The sequence below is a fragment of the Phocoena phocoena genome, chromosome 5 (assembly GCF_963924675.1).
Source record: "Phocoena phocoena chromosome 5, mPhoPho1.1, whole genome shotgun sequence".
Lineage (NCBI taxonomy): Eukaryota > Metazoa > Chordata > Mammalia > Artiodactyla > Phocoenidae > Phocoena > Phocoena phocoena.
In genome coordinates this window covers 53,459,965-53,482,617 of record NC_089223.1, presented here as the reverse complement: position 1 = coordinate 53,482,617, position 22,653 = coordinate 53,459,965, and the positions used below count along the sequence as shown (strand labels likewise).

General features: G+C 36.4%; 1 protein-coding gene across 1 annotated transcript in view; it reads right to left on the bottom strand.

The window, feature by feature from the left end:
• The window catches only part of CENPC (centromere protein C), a 90,925-nt gene that overhangs the window by 34,517 nt on the left and 33,755 nt on the right, over positions 1 to 22,653 (bottom strand). The window contains exons 8-10 of the mRNA XM_065877797.1: positions 19,479 to 20,089; positions 6,075 to 6,266; positions 268 to 529 (exon numbers count right to left, since the gene is read on the bottom strand). Coding sequence (XP_065733869.1) covers positions 268 to 529; positions 6,075 to 6,266; positions 19,479 to 20,089 — 1,065 coding nt within the window. The remainder of the gene's footprint in view (positions 1 to 267; positions 530 to 6,074; positions 6,267 to 19,478; positions 20,090 to 22,653) is intronic.

Sequence of the window (22,653 nt, the reverse complement as noted above, 5' to 3'; positions counted from 1 at the left end):
GACAATAATGCTTACCTTATTAAATTTATCACTCACACCCCATGTGCTATATATTATTCCCCATTTTAATATGAGGAAACATTCAGAGTACTATTTTGCCTGGGGTGTCACCCAGCTAATGGCAGAGCATGGATTTACTAGCAGGTCTGTCAGACTGCAGACTCCTTTATGCTAACATTGCCTCTATATAAATGATTAAATAACATAGACAAATTATTAAATGCCAAACAAAAATAACTGCATTGTACACATAAGAGACATTATTACCTAGAAGGATTAAGGTTTTTCTTCTCAGCTGGGTCTGCCTCACCACTTTCCAATGACTCATTCTGAGAACAACTGGAATCTTTAGCATTTAAAACCTTCTGTGTTCTTGAGCTGCCTTCATCAGCTCTCTTCTGCCTTTTAAACGGAATAGTTTTTTTCCCAGTATTCTTAGATGATTGGTTTGTTTTTTCAGCAGGTTTTTGTTTACTGTTATGATACAATGACAATTCACTTCTTACTGAAGAATTGCTAGAAAAAGGACCTAAAGGATTAAATGATAACCTAAAGTTAGTATAATGTTTGATTATTTGGCTCACTAAAATACCAACATGATTTATATTTTACATGTAAACACATATACACCCCAATCTCATAGGCTGTATTTGTTTTCTTTTTTTTTAAGATTTTTTTTGATGTGGACCATTTTTAAAGTCTTTATTGAATTTGTTATAATATTGCTTCTGTTTTATGTTTTGTTTTTTTTGGCCCCGAGGCATGTGGAATCTTAGCTCCCCGACCAGGGATCGAACCCGCACCCCCTATGCTGGAAGGCAAAGTCTCAACCACTGGACTGCCAGGGAAGTCCCTCATAGGCTATATTTGTTTTCAAGTTAAATTCATAAACTATGCAGCTCCTCAATTTATAGATACACGTACCAAACCTTTTAAATTTATCACGAGTTTCCAAAACCACCCTCTCTGGCTCTGCCCACTACTCTTCCAGTCATCCTTAAGATCCTGGTATTTCCCCAAGGTCCCAGCTTCATCTTCTCACTCTATGTACCTTCTCTGAGGGACCTATCAACCCATAACTTTAATTACTATCTACATGCTGATATCTATAATATTCACCTATCACTCTCCCCCAAATCTGCCACTCTGGTTTTATTTCCTATCTTAATGAAAAGTATAACTAACTACCCAGATGCCTAAATCAGAAATCTGAGTCATCCAAGACTCCTGTCCCTATCCACAAGCAACCCCTAAATCCTGTCATTTTACTGTTGTTTTTTTTTTAATGTCTCTCAAATCCTCTTCTTTTAAGCTCTGCTGCCTGTCATTAGCAGGGCCTTCCCCGCCCCCCGACCCAGTATGCAGGCCTCTCACTGTTGTGGCCTCTCCCGTTGCGGAGCACAGGCTCCGGACGCGCAGGCTCAGCGGCCACGGCTAAGGGGCCCAGCTGCTCCGCAGCATGTGGGATCTTCCCGGACCGGGGCACGAACCCGTGTCCCCTGCATCGGCAGGCGGACTCTCAACTACTGCGCCACCAGGGAAGCCCTAGCATCGACTTTTATCATTTCTTATCTGGATCATTAAAACAGCCTCTTAACTGATCTCCTTTCTCTAGGCTTGCCATTCTTCAATCCATCCTTCACACTGCTTCAAGGATCATCCTTGGAAAACACAAACTGAATCATTACAATCCTGGTTAATATCTTTTTGTGATTACCTATAGCTTAAGGATCAAGTCTAAATATTTTCAATTCTAATTTATTACTACATCTAGAGTGCTTATTTCATTAATCGTAACTCTCAGCACTCTCCTCCAAACAGACAAATCAAAAAAAAAGGCAGTAGTCACTTAGCTGACTCCTAATCCAATCTTCAGGAAGCCTTCTCTAATTCCCAAGGCTAAATTAGGTAGTTTTCTCTCAGTCCTTTGACAATGTTTATCATACATCTGATTGTTTACTTATCATTCTCTTCCAGCAGACTGGCAATCCTTAAGACCAAGATTGACATTTTACCTATCTTTATATTCCTCATGCCTAACAGCAAGGGCAGGATTATGGTGAAGCAAGAGTAGCCTAGGGTAGAAAAAAATTTTTTCCCAGTTTTACTGGGAAAAAATTGACATATTAACATTGTACAAATTTAAGGTACAGAATACAATAATTAATATATGTATATATTGCAAAATGTTTATCAGAGAGTATATCTTAAAAGTTCTAAGGAAAAAATAAAAATTCTAACTAGGGTGGAAAATTTAAAAAGGTGTTTACTCCAAGTCACTCACACAACCCTAAGACCAAGTGTCTCCTTAAATTTCCCATTCTAGGTTGCTCATTTGCCTCATCTAGACCTGGCCCAGCCTAACACCATTCCTGCCTCAGTGGAAACTCAATAAATGTTTCTCGACATATATGAAAAAGCAGGAGGGTCACATGTACACTACAGGCAGTAGATCAAGAGTCAAGAAATCTGGGTCCCATTATTTTCCAATTCTAGCACAAAGGTCTATAACCTTAGGAGGAACTTATGTTGCTTTTCTATGCTTCAGACTTAGTTTCTTCTTCCATCAGATGAAGGAGTTTGGTGATCTGTAAGCATTCCTCCACTTCTGTGACTCCCTACTTGATCAGCAACCCAACATGTCTCAGGACTGATACGTTTCAGGTCTTTTTTTGGTAAATTTTGGAGTTCCAGCATGCTTATCCAAGCTCTGTAAGATTTTTATTAATCCATATATTTACATGTTCATTGACCATAGTAGTTTCCAGCAATGTGGGGCAAAAAGATGAGTTCTCCATAGGAGTAACAGTAGTAGTTAACATTTTAATACTAAGTATATGCCATTTAATACTTATAACAACTTAATGAGGTGGAAGTATTGGTAATCACATTTTAGAGTGAGAAACTGAAAAAAGTAATCTCAAAGAGGAGGAATCATAATTTGAACTCAGATCTAACTCAAAAATCCAAGAAGAGCTGCAACAGAATAAACATTTCTTACTGGATTACAATTCAGTAATTCGTAGCAACAAGACCTCACAGATACAGTGCCACACATGTACTAGTCTCGCACTTACTGATTTAAATGCCCCACTTGATAGTATCTACATATGTAAATGTTACCTTACCATATACCAATCTTTCCATGATCATCTCCTTTAAAAAATTCTACCGAAACAATAAATGTTTCATATTATACAGAAAAGAGCTGGCATAGCAGGCCTAAGAATGCTATCCTCTGAAAGGCCTGCTTGAAAAGTTAGCCCTTAGCCCTTGAGTAGCATGTAGGCACTTGAATTTCAGGAGGGCTCCCATCATTTCATAACTGGTAAATGTGGTTTAGTGTGCCTAAACTGCTTGTGCAAAAAATATGGTTTATGACGAATACTTGCTTTTCCTTCAGGGAGCCTGTAATTTTAGGACATGCTAGGCAGAGGGTGCCTAGGCGACCATCGCCAATAAAATCTTGGGCACTAAATCTCTAATGAGCTTCCTTGATAAACACTTTACAAACTTGTCAAAACTAGCTAGAGGAACTAAGTGCCTCCTGTATGAATGCACTGGGAGAAGACTCTTGGAAGCTTGCACACGATTTCCTTCAGACTTTGTCCATGTAACTTTTCTCTGCTGATTTTGCTTTGTAGCCTATCACTACAAGGTAACTTCAGACAGCCATTATCACCTTTCCCACTTCACTTTTACCTGATGACCCTGCTTACTATTCCACTGAGAAAACAAAAATGTTCAGAAGAGTACATCTTCACTGTGTGGCTGAACTACACTGACTCCATTTTGTCAGTTCCTTCTTAGTCCCACAGTACCATCCCCTTCCCCTCAGTGTGACTGAGCTTTAGCCTCCTCAAAAGGAATATGCCCAAGCCAGATATGTTCCCTATCAACTTTTATCCTTGCCTTAATCTGATATGAAAACTGGAAGAATGCCTTTACTGACTCAGATTGTTAAATGAGACCCTCGGAGGGGAGGAAAAGCCCTGGTTCCTATCTGTGCAGATGTGCTTCTCGCTAGTAGTCAGAATCTATTTTTAGCTCTGGCCCCTTTAAATCTCCCTGTACCCCTTTTGGCTGTGCGGAGTGCAGCTGCGAATGCCTCTAGATCATCAACCACCTGATCCTGCCTTTACAACCAAAATAAACTTCATAATTGTACTTTATGGAGTTGCTTGGTTTTTCAGTCTCAAAGTTCCTTCTCAGTTTGGAGAATATTATTCGATGTCTCCACTGCCCAACATTTACCTTCGCATCATCAACTCTACAAACCTATTTCTAAGTGTTGCCATATACCCTGCCTTTCCTCTTTTATATGATATACTGTCCTTGCTCCTGTCTAGAGCTAACCCTTTTACTATGGACTGGACCACACCCTACTCCTTGCCTACACAAGGACTGTGATCCTATATTTATCCTCTACCTTTCTACAAAGTCGTTTTAATGAGTAGATAAGCTGATGTAGTAGTATATTGCATATTAAAAGAGAGAGAGACACCTTCCCTTGACCCCAGATCTGCTATGTCCCTTTATCTTACTGTCTTTCCTACCTCACTTCCTACACTCCCTTGAACCCCACCTCCAGTCAGGCTTTTGGTCTCATCATTCTACAGAAACAATTTTTATCAAGGTGACCAACAACCTCCATGTTGCCAAAACCATATTGTCAATTCTTAGCTCTCATCTAATTCAGGCCATGAGCAGTATTTAAAATAGTTCATCATCCAATACTTAAAATGCTTTCATTACTTCACTTCCATAACCCTAAGTTCTCATTTTCCTTTAACCTCACTAACTGCTCCTTTTCAGTCCTTTTGATGGATCTTCCTTTCTCTTCCCTACTCCTAACATTGGAGTCTCCCAGGACTCAATTATTAGCTTTCTTTCTTTTCCAAGTATAGTCTATCACTAGATAATTTCAAGTAGTCCTGAAGTTTTAATGATCACCTCTATATTGATAACTCCCTAATTATATGTCCTCCCAGATCTTTCCCCCCAACTGTAGACTCATTTTATCAAGCTATCTCAATATATCTACTTCGATATCTAATTAACATATTACAACGTAAAATCTTGATATCCTTCCCAAATCGCTTCTCTCATATCTTTCCTCATCTCAGTAAACCTTTCCTCACCTCAGCAAACAGTAGATCCATTCTTCTGCTTGTCCAGGCAGAAAAATCTGAATCATCCTTGAAGCCAGCTCTCACTCCAATTCATCAGTACTTTCTGTGACTTACCTTCAAAAATATCCTGAATCCAAACATTTCCATTCTCTTCCCTCCAACCACCTCCTAACTACTCTCCATGCTTCCATTTTTGCCCAGTCCTAGTTCCCTCCCTACATTGCAGTAATAATAATCCATTTAAAAGATAAGTCAATCAGGTCACTTTATTGCTTAAAATTGTCCAGCAGCTTCCCAATACACTTTGTCTAAACTCATTATCACAGCCTGCTTCTCTGACTTCATCTGCCCTGGCTTACTCTCTTCTTCAGCCATGCTGACTTTTTGACATTCCTCAAGCTTTTCCAGCATGGTCCATCAGTACTTTTATTATACTAATACTGTTACCTTGGTCTGGAATGCTCCACACCAAATTATTTACATGGCTCCCTCCTTCACTTTATTCATATATGTGCTCTGAAAGATCCTAATCAACTCTTACTGCTACCTTTTACAAAAACAATATTCTGCTCCATTCTCCTATCTACTCCCAGCTCTGCCATTTACTTCCCAACTCTAATCTTTATGTGCCTTGTTTTTCTCAATTACCCATCACTGAATGAATTATGTATCTATATTGTTGATCTTCCTCCAGTAGAATGTAAGTCCTAAAAGAGCAGCAATTTTTCATTTTTGGTTTTATTCTTCCACAGCTGTATCCCTATATCTAGAATACTGTATATGATAAAGCCTCATAAATATCTTTATAATTAATTGATTTAATATTTCTATTGATAATCCAATTTAAATTTTTCCTCATGAGATTTTTCTCAAGAGAATGGGAGTATAAATCAAACATAGAGGCTCTTATAGAATGAACATAATTTAAATAAAAATACTTACTCTGCTCTGATTTTACCACCCACCAATTAGATGGATGTCTGGAAATTCTTCGACTTCTTGTGACAGTTGAAGTCAATTCTTCAGGTACAATTTTGTTCTTCTTGGACCCATCTGAAAAACGCTTCTTTTTGTGTTCCTTATCTTTTTTCTGATTCTCTGCATGAGGAACATTGGTGCTACCTTTCTTGCTTCCTAAAATAAAGAATAAAAACAATTCAAAATCTACTGCACCAAAGAATATTCAGAAAACCAGAGCAGATTATAAAAAAAAACCTCTCAATTACAGGAACTTCTTAAATTTATTCTGTGGGCTTCTTTTCATCTCTATTTTTTAAAAGTCACATGTTCTCAATAAAATCTACAACTTTCTCTCAGTTAAATGCAAACTTTTCACATCGCTTGATAACTAACATATACTCCTGAATCAAAAAAAAAAAAGTATACTCTGAAAAGGAAAAATGAAATATATGACTCCTTCCACTACTAAAGTCCCCTGTAAAAAAAGGTTAACTACTGCTTTTCTTTTTTAAAATAATTCATGATTTTTTCAATCTAATTTATGGAAGAGAATATTTTAAGGAAGTTTTCAATAAAGAGATCTTTCCTATATGAAGAAAAAAAGATTGTTTCTTTAAACAGAATTTAAAGAGGAAAAAGAATTTTTAAAACAATGAATATGGCAAGCACTAAAAAGCTAATGAAAAGGTTTGGCATCAACAGTAACTTCATTTTACTACACAAGCAGGTAGATAAGAAAAGATCTAAGAAAAGGGACAGATAAATTCTAGTTTTGTTTTTGAGACTGACAACCAGGAAGAAGGGGAAATCAGAGAAATAGAAGCTATTTTAATACAAATATTGCATCTAAAAGATGTACAGCCACCAAAATGAGTTTAAAAATGGAAATTTTCTTTTTTTCAGAAGATTTAAAACATTAGATGTTAGTAGATGTAATGAAAAATTTTCTTGACCAATGAGTAGATCAAGAAACTAGGATTTTTGAGTTTCTGACACAAAGATTTCTATGAGATCCAAAGAAGGAGTTAAAATCATAGCAAGTAGGAAACTCACAGAGTAAATGAACTGCATAAAAGTATATAAGACCAGGGGCAGTGGCCAAGATGGTGGAGTAGGAAGACCCTGAGCTCACCTCCTCCCACAGGCACACTAAAATTACAACTATTTACAGAGCAACTATTGATGAGAACAATGTGAAGGCTAGCAGAAAAGACCTCCCACAACAAAAGATATAAAGAAGGAACCACAATAAGACAGGTAGAGATAAGGCAGAGTCAAGACCCAGGGTGGGCAACCTACAAACAGGAGGATAATTACAATTGCATGGTTCTTTCCAGGTAGCCACAGGTCTGAGCCCCACACTGGGCTCCCCTGACTAGGGTTCCTGTACCAGGAAGACAAGCCCCGCAAAATGTTTGGCTTTGAAGGCCAGTGAGACTTACTTTCACAAGAACCTGAGGGCTACAGGAAATACATACTCCACTCTTAACAGGCAAAGGCACTGTAATTAAAATGGCAAAATCTCAAATACTCCAAGGCCCAGGGCAGAAGCAGTAATTTGAAAGAAGCCTGTGTCAGAATCACCCGCTGATCTTGGAGACCCTCCCAGAGAGGCAGGAGGCAACTGGAGCTCACCCTGGGGACACAGACACTGGTTGCAGTCATTTTGGGGAACTTGTTATATCACAAGGACACTGCTGTTGGCAAGCACAATTTTGGAATCCTCTCTCTAGCTTATTAGTGCCAGAACCCAGATCCTCCCACCCGCTGGTTGGCACCGGTCCTGGGATGCCCGAGGCCAAGAAGCTAGCCTAGTGGGGACCCAGCCTTACTCACCAGTGAGCCAGCACTATCCCCTGGACTCCTGGGACCCCACAGCCAACCACCAGGATTCAGCCCTACCCACCATCAGGCTGACACCAGCTCAAGGAATACCAGGGCTCTACAGCCAAATATCCCAGGACCCAGCTCTGCTCACCAGTGAATGTACACCAGCTCCAGGACACCCTGGGCCTCATAGCCACCCATGTCAGGAACAGGTCCTGCCCACCAGTAGACAACATCAACCCCAGGAACCACCTCCCCAGGCCACAGCCCCACACACCAGCAGGCCAACAGTAGCTCCAAGACCGCCAGCACCATATCCAGCTACCCCAGGACCTGGCTCCGCCCACCAGCAGCCAGCAGCCTCCACATTATGCAGGGCCAGAAAACCAACCAGATGGGGGCAAGCCTGCCTACCAGTGCACCCACAGTAATCAATCTGCCACAACTGAAGGGCCAACTCAGCCCACACAGGGCACCCCTAGAGCATATAGCTTTGATGACCAGAGGGCAGGTCATTGCTGGGCACCCACTGGACATCTCATAAGGAAGGCCACTTCCCCAAGAACTGTAACCAACCTAATAAACACATAGAAATAAAAAGAGAATTAGGCAAAATGAGGTGACAAAGGAATATGTTCCAAACAAAGGAACAAGATAAAGCCCTAGAAGAACTAAATGAAATGAAGTTAACCCATTTACCCAATAAAAAGTTCAAGATAATGATCTTAATAAAGATGCTCAAAGAACTAGTGAGAATGGATGAACACAGTGAGAAATTAGAAGTTTCTAACAAAGACTTAGAAATTATAAAGAAGAACTGAACAGAGCTGAAGAAATACAATAACTAAAACTAAAAATACACTGGAAGGAATCAACAGCGGATTAGATGCTACAGAGGTATGGATCAGTGAACTGGAAGACGGAATAGTGGAAATCATTCAAGCTGAAGAGAAAAAATAAAAAGAAATGAGGACAGTTTAAGAGATATGTGGGACAACAACATCAAGTGTACTACCACTCACATTATAAAGGTCCCAGGAAAAGAGAGAGAAAAGGGGTGGAGAATATATTTGAAGACATAATAACTGAAAAGTTCCCTAATGAGGTAAAAGAAACAAACGGTCAGGTTCAGGAAGCACAGAGAGTCCCAAACAAGATCAACCCAAAGAGGACCACAGTAACACACAATGAAATTAAAATGGCATATGACCCAGCAATCCCACTCCTGGGCATATACCCAAACAATTATAGTTTAATTAGAAAAGATACATGAACCCCTATGTTCATAGCAGCACTATTTACAATAGCCAAGGCATGGAAACAACCTAAATGTTCACTGAAAGATGAATGGATAAAGAACATGTTATATGTATACAAAATAGAATATTAGTCATAAAAAAGAATGAAATAATGCCATCTGCAGCAACATGGAGGGACCTAGAGATTATCATACTAAGTGAAGTCAGAAAGAGAAAGACAAATACCATATGATATCACTTCTATGTGAATCTAAAATACAACACAAATGAACATATCTATGAAACAGAAATAGACTCACAGACATAGAGAACAGACTTGTGGCTGACAAGAGGGAGGGGGAGTGGGGAGGGAAGGACTGGGAGCTTGGGATTAGCAGATACAAACTATTACACATAGGATGGATAAACAAGGTCCTACTGTATAGCACAGGGAACTATATTCAATATCCTGTGATAAACCATAATAGAAAAGAATATGAAAAGAATGTATATATGTATAACTGAGTCACTTTGCTGTACAGCAGAAATTAACACAACACTGTAAATCAACTATACGTCAATAAATTTTTTAAAAAAACAAGTTAAAATGGCCCAAAAAAAAAAGATTAAAAAGAGAATATTAAGAGCAGCAAGGGAAAAGCAACTAGTTACATACAAGAGCACTTCCATAAGGCTACTGGCTGACTTTTCAGCAGAAATTCTGCAGGCCAGAAGGGAGTAGCACAATATATTTAAAGTGACAAAAGGGAAAAAACCTACAAACAAGATTATCCAGCAAGGCTATCATTCAGATTTGAAAGAGAGATCAAAAGTTTTATCAACAAGCAAAATCTAAAAGAGTTCAGCACCATGAAACCAGGTTTATAAAAAGTGTTAAAGGGACTTTAAGTAGAAAAGGCCACAACTAGGAATATAAAAATCATGAAAGGAAAAATCTCATTGGTAAAGGCAAATATACAGGTAAGGTAGTATAGATCAACCAGTTATAAACTTAGTAGAAAGGTTAAAGGACAAAAGTAGTAAGTCTATATCCATAACGTAGTTATGGGATAGTAGTTAAGGGATAAATAAAACATGATGTATATACGATGTCAAAAAATTTTAAGCACGGTAAATACGGGGTAAAATGCAGGGTTGTTAAAATGTGTTCAAACTTAAGAGATCAGCAACTTAAAATAATCATGTAATACATATAGATTGCTATATATAAATTCCATGTTAACCACAAGCCAAAAAGCCATAATAGACATATACACAAAAAGGAAAAAAGAAGCCATACATATCACTAAAGGTAGACATCAAATCACAAGGGAAGAGAGCAAAAGAAGGAACAAAAAATAACTATAAAACTATTAACAAAATGGCAATAAATAAATAACTATTAATAATTAAGTGTAAATAGACTAAATGCTCCAGTCAAAAGAAATAAGAGTGACTGAAAAATAAGACCCATATAGATGCTACCTACAAGAGACTCACTTCAGATCTAAAGACACACACAGACTGAAAGTGAGGGAATGGAAAAAGGTGTTCCATGCAAATCAAAAGGAAGCTGGGGTAGCAATATTTATTTCAGACAAAACAGACTTTAAAACAAAACCTCTAACAAGAAACAAAGAAGAACATTATATAATGGTTAAGGGATCAATCCAAGGAGAAGATATAACAATTGTAAATATATATGCATCTAACATTGAAGCACTTAAATATATAAAGCAAATACTAACAGATATAAAGGGAGAAACTGATAGTAAAAATAATAGTAGGGAACTGTAAACCCCACTTACATCAATGGACAGATCATCCAGACAGAAAATCAACAAGAAAACACTGGCCTTAAACAACATATTAAATCGGATGGAATTAAAAGATATATACAGAACATTCCATCCAAATTTTGTGTGTCCATGGAACATTCTGCAGGATGGATCACATGGTAGGCCACAAAACAAGTCTCAGTAAACGTAAGAAGACTGCAATCATATTAAGCAACATTTCTGACCACAGTGCTATGAGACTAGAAAACAAGTATAAAAACACAAACATGTGGAGGGGATATGGAAGAAAAGAAATAGGGGAGGGAAACTAAGAGGTACAAAGTTCCAGCTGCAAATAAATGAGTCATGGGTATGAAACATACGGTGTTGGAATATAATCAATAACTATGTAACATCTTTGTATGGTGACAGATCTTAACTAGATGTGTCATGGCAATCAGCTTGAAATGTATAGAAATACTGAATCACTATGTTGTGTGACAAGAACTAACACAGTGTTGTAGTCAATTATACTTCAAAAACAAATAATCTCATAGAAAAATACATCAGATCTGTGGCTATCAGAGGTTGTAGGGGTGGAAGGAGAATTGTATGAAGGCAATCAAAAGGTACAAACTTCCAATTATAACAAATAATTACTAGAAATGTAATGTACAACATGATAAATATAATTAATACTGCTGTACATTATGTATTACAGTTGTTAAGAGAATAAATCCAAAGAGTTCTCATCACAAGGAAAATAATTTTTTCCACTTCCTTAATTCTGTATCTGTATGAAATGACAGATGTTCACTAAGCTTACTGTGGTAATCATTTCATGATGTATGTAAGTGAAATCATTATGCTGTATACTTTAAACTTATATAGTGTTGTATGTCAATGATATCTCAATAAAACTGGAAGAAAAAAACAAACAGAAAATAGTATATAAGGCCAACAGAGTAGGCATATATAACCACATAATTAAGTATTAAATTATACAGAATAAAAAGAAGAAAGGACAGCATAATAGGGGTTGAAATCTGGACATACAAGACTAGAGCTATCACTAAGAAGGTAAATTTGGGGAACTAATTCAGACAGAGTTGATATCTAATGCAAAGAAAAAATGTTCTCAAGGTATGAATGTAAAGGAAGAACAGAAGGAAAACTATTAAACTTGGGAAATATAGAGACCGTCATCAAAATTTATAGATGAAATGAGAAAAAGTAATCAATAAAAAGATACAGAAGGAAATCAAACAAAGAACATGGAGAACCAGAATATTACAGTACCAGAAGTTAGCTGGTGCTTAATTAGGCTAGAATGAAAACTACATCTTAGTCATCTTTATTACCTATAACATATAACATTATGTTTGGTACACAGGCTCTCAATAAATACGCATCAAAATAATGAATTCAGGTTGAAGCCTATATTTCACTAGGCAGTGATACTGGCCAAACTGCTACCCAGCATGAGCTATTTTAGATACTATCTAAATTTTGATACTCAAAATGTGGTTCACAAAAAAAAAATGTGGTTCACAAACCAGCTATACCAGCATCACCTGGAATAGACTGTTTACAAATACAGAATCTTGGGTCCCACCCCAGACCTACTAAATCAGTTTATTAATCAGTATTTTAACAAGACCCTCAGTGAATTCAAATGCACATGCAAATATGAAAAGCACTGTTCTAGGTGTTTTAGTCATTCTCCCAGTTAAATTTGACTGGGGAGTAGAGGGATAAAGGATAAAATGAGCCAAATTCTGTCATGAATTTGAATCTCTGAGAGCAGTATCACTCTCTGATTCTACTTTAAGAATAAGTTACAGGATTTGGCAGTACTTTAAATTTGGGATAAAATACTGATAAAAGAGAACTGATTCATGCTTATAAGGTATATTCACCTTAATTATACTGAACCAGGCACAGAAATTTTAATTAAAAAAAGAAAATAATCTATTTTACCAATATTATGCTTAATAGTATCAACCAATACTTTCGAAGTGATGATAATGGAAGACATTAGAAGAGTTACCACAAAGTAAACCTTGTCAGTAAATAAGATCTTTTAGGGAGTAGATACAGAAAATAATAGTCAATTTACAAAACACTAAAGCAAGAATGAGAACTTTCAACATGGTTGACAGTGATTAGTAGTTTAAGGAATTATTTGTACAACAGCAAAAATCCTCACTGATGAGCATCATTTTCCAGCCCCTCTCCAATCTCATCTCTCTTCTCCAACTTCTTTTCTTCTATTTCTTCCCTTCTTGTTCCTCCCTTACGCTTTTCAAAAATATCCTCAGGAACTGCTCTAACAAGTGAGAGGTGCTTATGATGACAGAGATTATTGTCCATGTTCATGAATTGACTCAAACACTAATGTGAATAATGATTTAAAGCAAAAGAATGTGAGGGGGAAAATGTTATCATCAAAGATTTATTCAGACAGTGATATAGGGAAAAAAAAATCTTACAAAGTAAAAAACAAACCAATTAAGAACATCATTTCAGAATCCAGTTCCAGATCAGGAAAGGTTAAAAACTGAATGACAACAAATTTAGAAAACTAATAAAAAAGGAACATATCCAGAAAATAAAGCTGATATATGAAACAGCTGGTAATGTGAAGAGAGGTGACTTAGAACTGAGGAGACATATGTCATAAGCAGGGAAACAACCAGAAAAGAGGTGACTACTGTAGGAAATTTTGTATATTTATATGTACAGGAATAGGATTCTGAAGGTGGGCGTTTTTAAATAAACACCGCAAAAATATTCATTCAAAATAGAGTAATACTTCTGTCACTGTTGATAATATATTCCAGTGACCCACAGAAATGCTAAGGCTAAGATACAGGGGCTATTTTAGGAATAGGACAGATATAGTCCCTGTTCTCATGGAGCTCTCAGTCCAGACTCTAGAGTACAAGACAAATTCAGCAAGTAATTATATGTCTGAAAATGAAGAGTGCTATTAGAGCAAATATAGGTACATACCAGGTTGAGGGATAATTATCAAGTAAAGTGATATTTAAATTGAGTACAAAGTTTGGTAAGGAACCCAGAGTATATTTAGGAAAAATTTTCTAAGTAAAAGGAAGAGGGCTTCCCTAGTGGCGCAGTGGTTAAGAATCCGCCTGCCAATGCAGGGGACACAGGTTCGAGCCCTGGTCTGGGAAGATCCCACATGCCACGGAGCAACTAAGCCCGTGCACCAGCACTACTGAGCCTGCGCTCTAGACCCCGCGAACCACAACTACTGAAGCCCATGCACCTAGAGCCCGTGCTCCGCAACAAGAAGCCACAGCAGTGAGAAGCCCATGCACCGCAACGAAGAGTAGCCCCCATTCGCTGCAACTAGAGAAAGCGCGTGCGCAGCAACAAAGACCCAGTGCAGCTAAAAATAAATTAATTAATTAAAAAAAAAAAAAAAAGGAAGGGCATATTTAAAGGCCCACTTGTGAAAGTGGTCTGTTCATGGAACTGGAAAAATTTCATTATAAAGCAACCCAGGAGATGAATCTGAAGAGGAAGAGAAAAGTGAGAGGGTATATGCATAAACTGCTACAATACTCTAAGAAATAAATTACTCTAGTTTCGCTAAAGGGAGTAGCAGGAGGAATGGAGAGAAATAACAAATTTGAAAGCTACTTAGGAAGAAGTCAAAAGACTTACTGACTTATATGGTTTGCTAGGTAAAGAAAACAGGCGCTAAAGATGAATCAGATTTCTTTCTTGAGCTAATAGATTTATTATGGCTCCATTTATGAAGATACTGAAAACGAGAGGAGGAAGAAGTTTGGAGGAATTTAGTTTCCAGCATGTTCAGCTTGAGAAGCCTGTGAGATAACAAAAGTAGAAAAGTTAATTTGCTCAATCCAGGTCATCAGTTTAGGCATTACAAGAGTATGTCAAGTGCTTGTGAACTAAAGGAAAATTATCCTCAGAGTAAAATATCTTTGGAATTAAATTATCTCAATATTTTTAGTCTTTGAAAACTGATGTGGTTGGCAGAATAACAGCCTCCTGAAGATGCACCCACCCTAATCACAAAATCTGTGAAAATATTATCTTATGTGGCAAGAGACTTTAGAGATATGATTAAGGTTATAAACCTTAAAATAGTGAGATTATCCTGGATTATCCAGGTTGGCCCAATCTAATGACACGTATCCCTAAAAGCTGTGGTAAGAGGGAGAGAGATGGGATGATGGAAGAGAGGCAAGAGAAATTTGAAACAATAAAAAGGCTGGCATTGCGGGTTTTGAGGATGTAAAAGGGGAGCCATGATTTAAGGAACATAGGTGATTTCAAGAAGGTAGAAAAAGCAAGGAAACAGATCCTCTCCTAGAACCACCAAAAAGGAACAAAAAACCTTGTCAACACCTGGATTTTGCCCCAGTAAATTCCATTTCAGACTCCTGACTCACAGAACGGTAAGATAATAAATGTGTGCTGTTTTAAGCCATTAAGTATGTAGTAAGTTGAAAATTAATACAGAATGCTATATTCACTAATGAACCTAGATAAGAAAAATTTAATATACATGAAAATTAGTGTACAATATATAGCAAGTACTCAATAAATCTTTAACAATAGTTTCAGAGAGTATCTTGCAAGTACACTTTCTTGATGTAATGTTTTTTCCTAAGAAATTATAGATAAATCAAAATTTTGTACCTTCAAATTTTGTGAATTCATATTCTACTTAAAGAACTAGTAAGAAAAATGCTTTCTTGTAATGTTAACTATCACCTTCAGTTTAGTCAGATTCTCCATGTTGTATTTCCTTAAAATGAACAACTGCTAACAAGAAACTGAAATAAGCAAAAAAATAAAGAATAATTCCAATAAAAAAGATGTGGTACATGTCTGACATTTATAAGAGGGCCACAAAATAGGTCACTTTTCCTTCTATTTTAAGCAGAATTTTTCAAATATGCAAAGGCACATACAGGCAAAATTGAAGTCTGACAACTATTATTTCAGGTGATATAAAGTCTACGTTATAGACTATACAAAAAGAAAGCTAAAATAACTGAGTGGTAACTATATTAAAGTGGAATTTTTAAATTAAAAACTAGCTTAAATATTGTGCTTTAATATACTCTCTCTTCCCTCTATATCCACAATAGAGTATAGTATATTTAGAACCTGCAGGCGCAAAGACATTTTTGGTCAAGAAAATTTCCCCATTAAATAACAGTTTTTCCATCTGAACATCAAAAACGTTTTCACTTATTTCAAAACTTCTTGATACAGCTGAGAAAATATGGGCTCTATGTTGGGACAGATCCTGGACCAATATTTAACTTCTTTTGAGTGTTATCTCCTACCATATAGGATTGTTGAGAAGGATTAAATTATATTATGCACACATGAAGTGCAATTACATTTGGTGTTTTCTATTCCATTAACTATTCTGGAGAAAATTCTTTCTGTAAAAAATACCTTTTCTATTACTTAAAAAGTGATATATTTCAACACACATTTATGATAAAAACCCTCCAGAAAGTGGGCATAGAGGGAACATTCCTCAACATAACAAAGGCCATATATGACAAACCCACAGCCAACACCATACTCAACAGTGAAAAGCTGAAAGCACTTCCTCTAAAATCAGGAACGAGACAAGGATGCCAATTCTCACCACTTTTATTCAACATAGCTTTGGAAGTCTTAGCCACAGCAATCAGGAAACAAAAAGAAATAAAAGGAATCCAAATTGGAAAGAAAGAAACTGTCACTGTCTGCAGATGACATGATACTATATATAGAAAATCCTAAAGATGCTACCAGAAAACTACTAGAGCCAATCAATGAATTCAGTAAAGTTGCAGAATACAAAATTAAAACACAAATCTGTTGCATTTCTATACATTAACAACAAAAGATCAGAAAGAGAAATTAAGGAAACTATCCCATTTACCATTGCATCAAAAAGAATAAAATACCTAGGAATAAACCACCTAAGGAGGCAGAAGACCTGTACTCCAAAAACTATAAGATGCTGATGAAAGAAATCGAAGATGACACAAACAGATGGAAAGATATACCATGTTCTTGGATTGCAAGAATCAGTATTGTCAAAATGACTATCCTACCCAAGGCAATCTACAGAGTCAATGCAATCCCTATCAAATTACCAATGGCATTTTTCACAGAACCAGAATAAAAAATTTTACAATTTGTATGGAAACACAGAAGACCCCGAATAGCCAAAGCAACCTTGAGAAAGAAAAACAGAGCTGGAGGAATCAGGCTCCTTGACTTCAGACTATACTACAAAGCTATAGTAATCAAAACAGTATGGTACTGGAACAAAAACAGACATACAGACCAATGGAACAAGACCAAAATCCCAGAAATAAACCCACGCACCTATGGTCAATTAATTTTACAAAGGAGGCAAGGATATACAATAGATAAAAGACAATCTCTTCAATAAGTGGTGCTGGGAAAACTTGTCAGCCACAGATAGAGAATGTTCTAATTTCATTCTTTTAACACTATACACAAAAATAAACTCAAATGGATTACAGACCTAAATGTAAGACTGGATACTATGAAACTCCTAGAGGAAAACATAGGCAGGACACTCTTTGACATAAATCACAGCAATATCTTTCTGGATCCACCTCCTAGAGTAATGAAAATAAAAACAAAAATAAACAAATAGGACCTAATTAAACTTAAAAGCTTTTGCACAGTAAAGGAAACCATAAACAAAACAAAAAGAAAACCCAAAGAATGGGAGAAAATATTTCCCCATTGGAAATATTTGGTTGGAAACGAAGCAACCAACAGGAGATTAATCTCCAAAATATACAAACACTTCATGAAGCTCAGTATCAAAAAAACAAACAACTTCAATCAAAAAATGGGCAGAAGATCTAAACAGACGTTTCTCCAAGGAAGATATACAGATGGCCAAAAGGCACATGAAAAGATGTTCAACACTGCTGATTATTAGAGAAATGCAAATCAAAACTACAATGAGGTATCACCTCACACCAGTCTGAATGGCCATCATCAAAAAGTCTACAAATAGCAAATGCTGGAGAGGGTGTGGAGGAAAAGGAACCCTCCTACCCTGTTGGTGAGAATGTAAATTGGTTCAGCCACTGTGGAGTACAGTATGGACGTTCCTTAAAAAACTAAAGAGAGCAATTATACTCTGATAAAGATGCTAAAAAAAAACTAAAGATAGCATTACCATATGATCTGCAATCCCACTCTTGGGCATATATCCAGAGAAAACTGTAATTGGAAAAGATACATGCACCCCAATGTTCACTGCAGCACTATTTACTAGAGCCAAGACATGGAAGCAACCTAAATGTCCCTCCACAGATGAATGGATAAAGAAGGTGTGATGTATAATGTGTGTGTGTGTGTATATACACACACACACACACACACATACACTATGGAATATTACTCAGCCATAAAAAGAATGAAACAATGCCATTTGCAGCAACATGGATGGACCTAGAGAATATTATACTAAGCGAAGTAAGCCAGACAAAGACAAATATCATATAACATCCCTTATATATGGATCTACCAAAAAAAAAAAAGATACAAATGAACTTATTTTCAAAACAGAAATAGACTCACAGATATACAAAACAAACTTATGGTTACCAAAGGGGAAAGGTGGGGGGAAGGGCAGATAAATTAGGAGTTTGGAATTAACATATACACACTACTGTATATGAACTAGATAATCAACAAGTACCTATTATTATAGCACAGGGAACTATACTCAATATTTTGTAATAACCTATAAGGGAAAAGAACATGGAAAAGAATATATGTGTGTGTGTGTGTGTGTGTGTGTGCATGTATAACTGATTCACTTTGCTGTACCTCTGAAACACAACTATACTTCAATTAAAAAAAGTGATACAAAAAGCACAAATTGATCTTTTCTTCATGATAGTGTCACCATTACAAATCTCAATCACTATACAGTGATGACATAAGGAGAGTGGCCATATTTCAGGTTTGACAGGACAATCCCAGTTTATGCTTACTGTCCTGACATCCTCTCCCATTCTCAAATGTCCCAGTTTGGATAATAAATAAATAATGAGTAAATAATGGAATAGAAGAGTATTAATTTTTATCTACAAGAACTAGCTTAATTTTTTCCCAATTTATATTTTAATAAGCCTCAAGAATATATGATGCTGTCTTATTTGTGTTCTGGTAACTACCTGGTTTACTAAGCCTTTACCTTTTACTTTTCCCTTTATATATGCTGCCATTTTAGAAGCTACACAAAAGTCAAGTGACCTGGAGTTGACCTGGAGTTGAATTATATGTAAAATAAAGAGATTCTAGAAAAGAGTTTGTAGGCTTTTGAGGCTCTGTATAGATTTAAGTTTACTTTGCCTACTTCCCAAAGCTAAATAGGAGTATCACAAAAACACAAAGTGGTAGAATAATATTCTACCACTTTACATTACATATAAATACTCACGTTATAAGTATTTATACATATAAATATAAATACTTACCCAGAGGTAGCAACTGTTTTTTGGAAGTGTGAACACTTATCTCTTCACCCTCGTCCATATTTCGGTCTGAATTTCTTTGGAACCTGTCTTGGGCAATATGTGATATATTTATATTTTTACCTTTAGATTGTTCCATGTCAACTTGTTCTTCAACTACACTGGCCTTAAATTTTGTTCCCCGTTTTTGTTTTATAGTCCTTTTGTTTCCAGATGATTTTTTTGCATTCTCAGAATACATTTCATATTTTGAAGATTTACAATTATTTTCCATTTCATCTGTCAAAGCACAACTCCCACCCAGTATTTTTTGTTCAGAGGACTGAGATTTCTCTACTGGGTGAGCTTTACCAGGATGTTTGCCACTTTTCAAACTTGTAGATGATACACTGTCATGTTTTTCTCTTGACTTCTTCCTTTGAAGGAGTACAGTGCTCTCAGCAGGAGATACTGTGCATTGTTTCAGAGGCCCAGTCTTTCTTGGTATAGTAATCCATGGTTGATTGGCAAAACTTTTATCTGATTCATCAATTATAAATTCATCTTCTAATAACTTCATATTATTTGCAGGAGATAAATGAGGTGGAGCAGTTGCTATATGCCTAACAACAGAACTAAAACAGAATGTTACAATAAATAATAGCTCAAAAAGTAAAGCTTTTACCTTTGCTTTAAAGAGCAGTTCACATGTCCCCTCAATTTTTCCTTCCCCATTAAAATCCTTCCTGGGACTTCCCTGGTGGTCCAGTGGTTAGGATCCGCCTTTCAACGCAGGGGATGTGGGTTCGATCCCTGGTCAGGAAACTAACATCTCACATGCCATGGGGCAACTAAGCCTGCAGGCCACAACTACTGAGCCCATGTGCTGCAACTACTGAGCCCACACACCACAACTAGAGAGAAGCCCATGCACCACAATGAGGAGCCCGTGCACCACAACAAAAGATCCCATGTGCCGCAACTAAGACCCAACGCAGCCAAATATAAGTAAATAAATATTTTTTTAAAAAACCCTTCCCTCCTTTTACATTTCTATAATATCTGAGCACACTCATTTATTACACTAATGGGATCATAGAAATTTAGAGCTGGAAGGAATCTCTACTGCATCAACTAATTTGACATTCCCCTATTCATTACATACATTAAACAGATAAAACCCAGAGATGTATAAATATAGCCCAGATACATTGACTTACAGTACAAAACTGCATGCCACTATTATATATAATGTTATATTACATTTTGTTTATATAGATGTTTCTTGGGGCCTGAATCCCTTAACATCCCTTAACAAGATTATTTCTGAGATACCTTCTAGTCTAATAGTCTAAGAAAACACTACAAAATTACAGACTAAATTATATTATGTAAAAATTCACTCCAAGTTGGATAATTCACACATTTTCATATGTGTTTTAATACTGTAAGCAGAGTATAGAAATAAATGAAGTGTATCTAGAAAGGTAAGCACACTGGGATTACACAGCATCTCTTCCAATTAGTTGGAAAAATTTTCTAAAGAAGGATGGAATTATTCAAAAGATGGTAATCTGATGGAGTCATTTTGCATTTCCTTCCTTTTTATGACAACAGCTTTGAGCAAACCACATATTGGAGTGAATATGCAAAAATAAACACCTAGGGTAAACATCCAAATTCCAAAGCCAGCATATACACTCCTGTTTCTGCCTTTTTCACCTGAGTAAGGATGCTTAACTATTTTTATACACAGTAGAAGAAAAGGAAGAATGGAAGAACTGGATTATCATGCCTAGTTTTTTTCTCATTTTTAAGATATAAAAAAAGATTATAAAATGAAATTGCCTTCTCTACTTCTCTAATCTCAAACCCAGTAAAACCTTATAATGTAAAAAATTTATACACATATATGCTGAGAAATATACTGTCTTCTAATAGGTAGACTTACAAGTTTATATAATTAGAAAACTCTAGAAAATCTAATAGAAAAGCAAAGTCAATATAAATAGACCACATAATATATAAACAGAAGACCATGTTTAAACAGAAATATTATTTTTCAGCACTTAAAGAAAAAGCCAATCTGATATAAATGTTTAATTTGCTTTATTGTATGTTATCTATAATATCTATTAATTCTGCATATTAAAGAAGTAATTCTAAGTATTTAAAAATAAAGCCTTCCGAAACCAGCCAACAAGAACTCTCTAAATCCACTCCTCTATTAAAGAGACTTCCATAACTTCAAGGTTATTCAAACCAAAGATATCCTTAGGAAACAACTTTGACACTTACTATAGATCAAATGTTTATATCCTTCAAAAATTCATAAATTGAAACCTAATCCCCAACGTGATGGTATTTGAGGGTGGGGACTTTAGGAAGTGATTAGGCCATTAGGGTGGAATGGCTCATGAATGAATTAGTATCTTTATAAAAGAGACCCCAGAAAGCCCCCTCACTACCTTCTACCATTTGAGGTTATAGCAATAAGATAGACATCCATGAACCAGGAAGCAAGCCTCACCAGACAGTGAATCTACCTGAGCCTTGATCTTGGACTTCCCAGCCTCCAGCACTGTGAAATGTAAATTTCTGGGCTAGGTGGAAAAAATCAAGAAAGACTCTGTGGCATTTGAGTTGGATCTTGAAGAATGGATATGATTTGGTCATGAGGAAATACAAGAAAGACAATCATAAGGAAGAGCATAAGCACAGAAACGGAGCAGGAAAGCACAAGTAATAGTGAGTAGTTACATCTGGCTACAGCAATTAAACATACACTTTACTCACTAGTTTTTCAAAAAAAAACACAGCACATTAAAAAATACTTAATTACTTTTTTGGACATAGATATAATTAGCCCCTAAGTGTAACATATTTCTATCAGATTATGGGGACAACATCCATACAAGGGATAAAAGATGCCACATATATATGTATGTATATATATATATATACTGTATACACACACACACACACACACACACACACACAGAAAGGCGAGGGGAGAGGGAGGAAGACTGGAGGGGTGGGGGGAGGGAGGAGTCAACTATGGAACACAGACTGAACCAAAGAGGAATTTCATTCACTCAATATGTTTTTTATAAAACCTTCCTAATATATTCACTAGCATTCTGATAGAGCTCACAGAAAATACAAAAGAAACTAAACTCCTGGAAAGAAGGGCTTATGT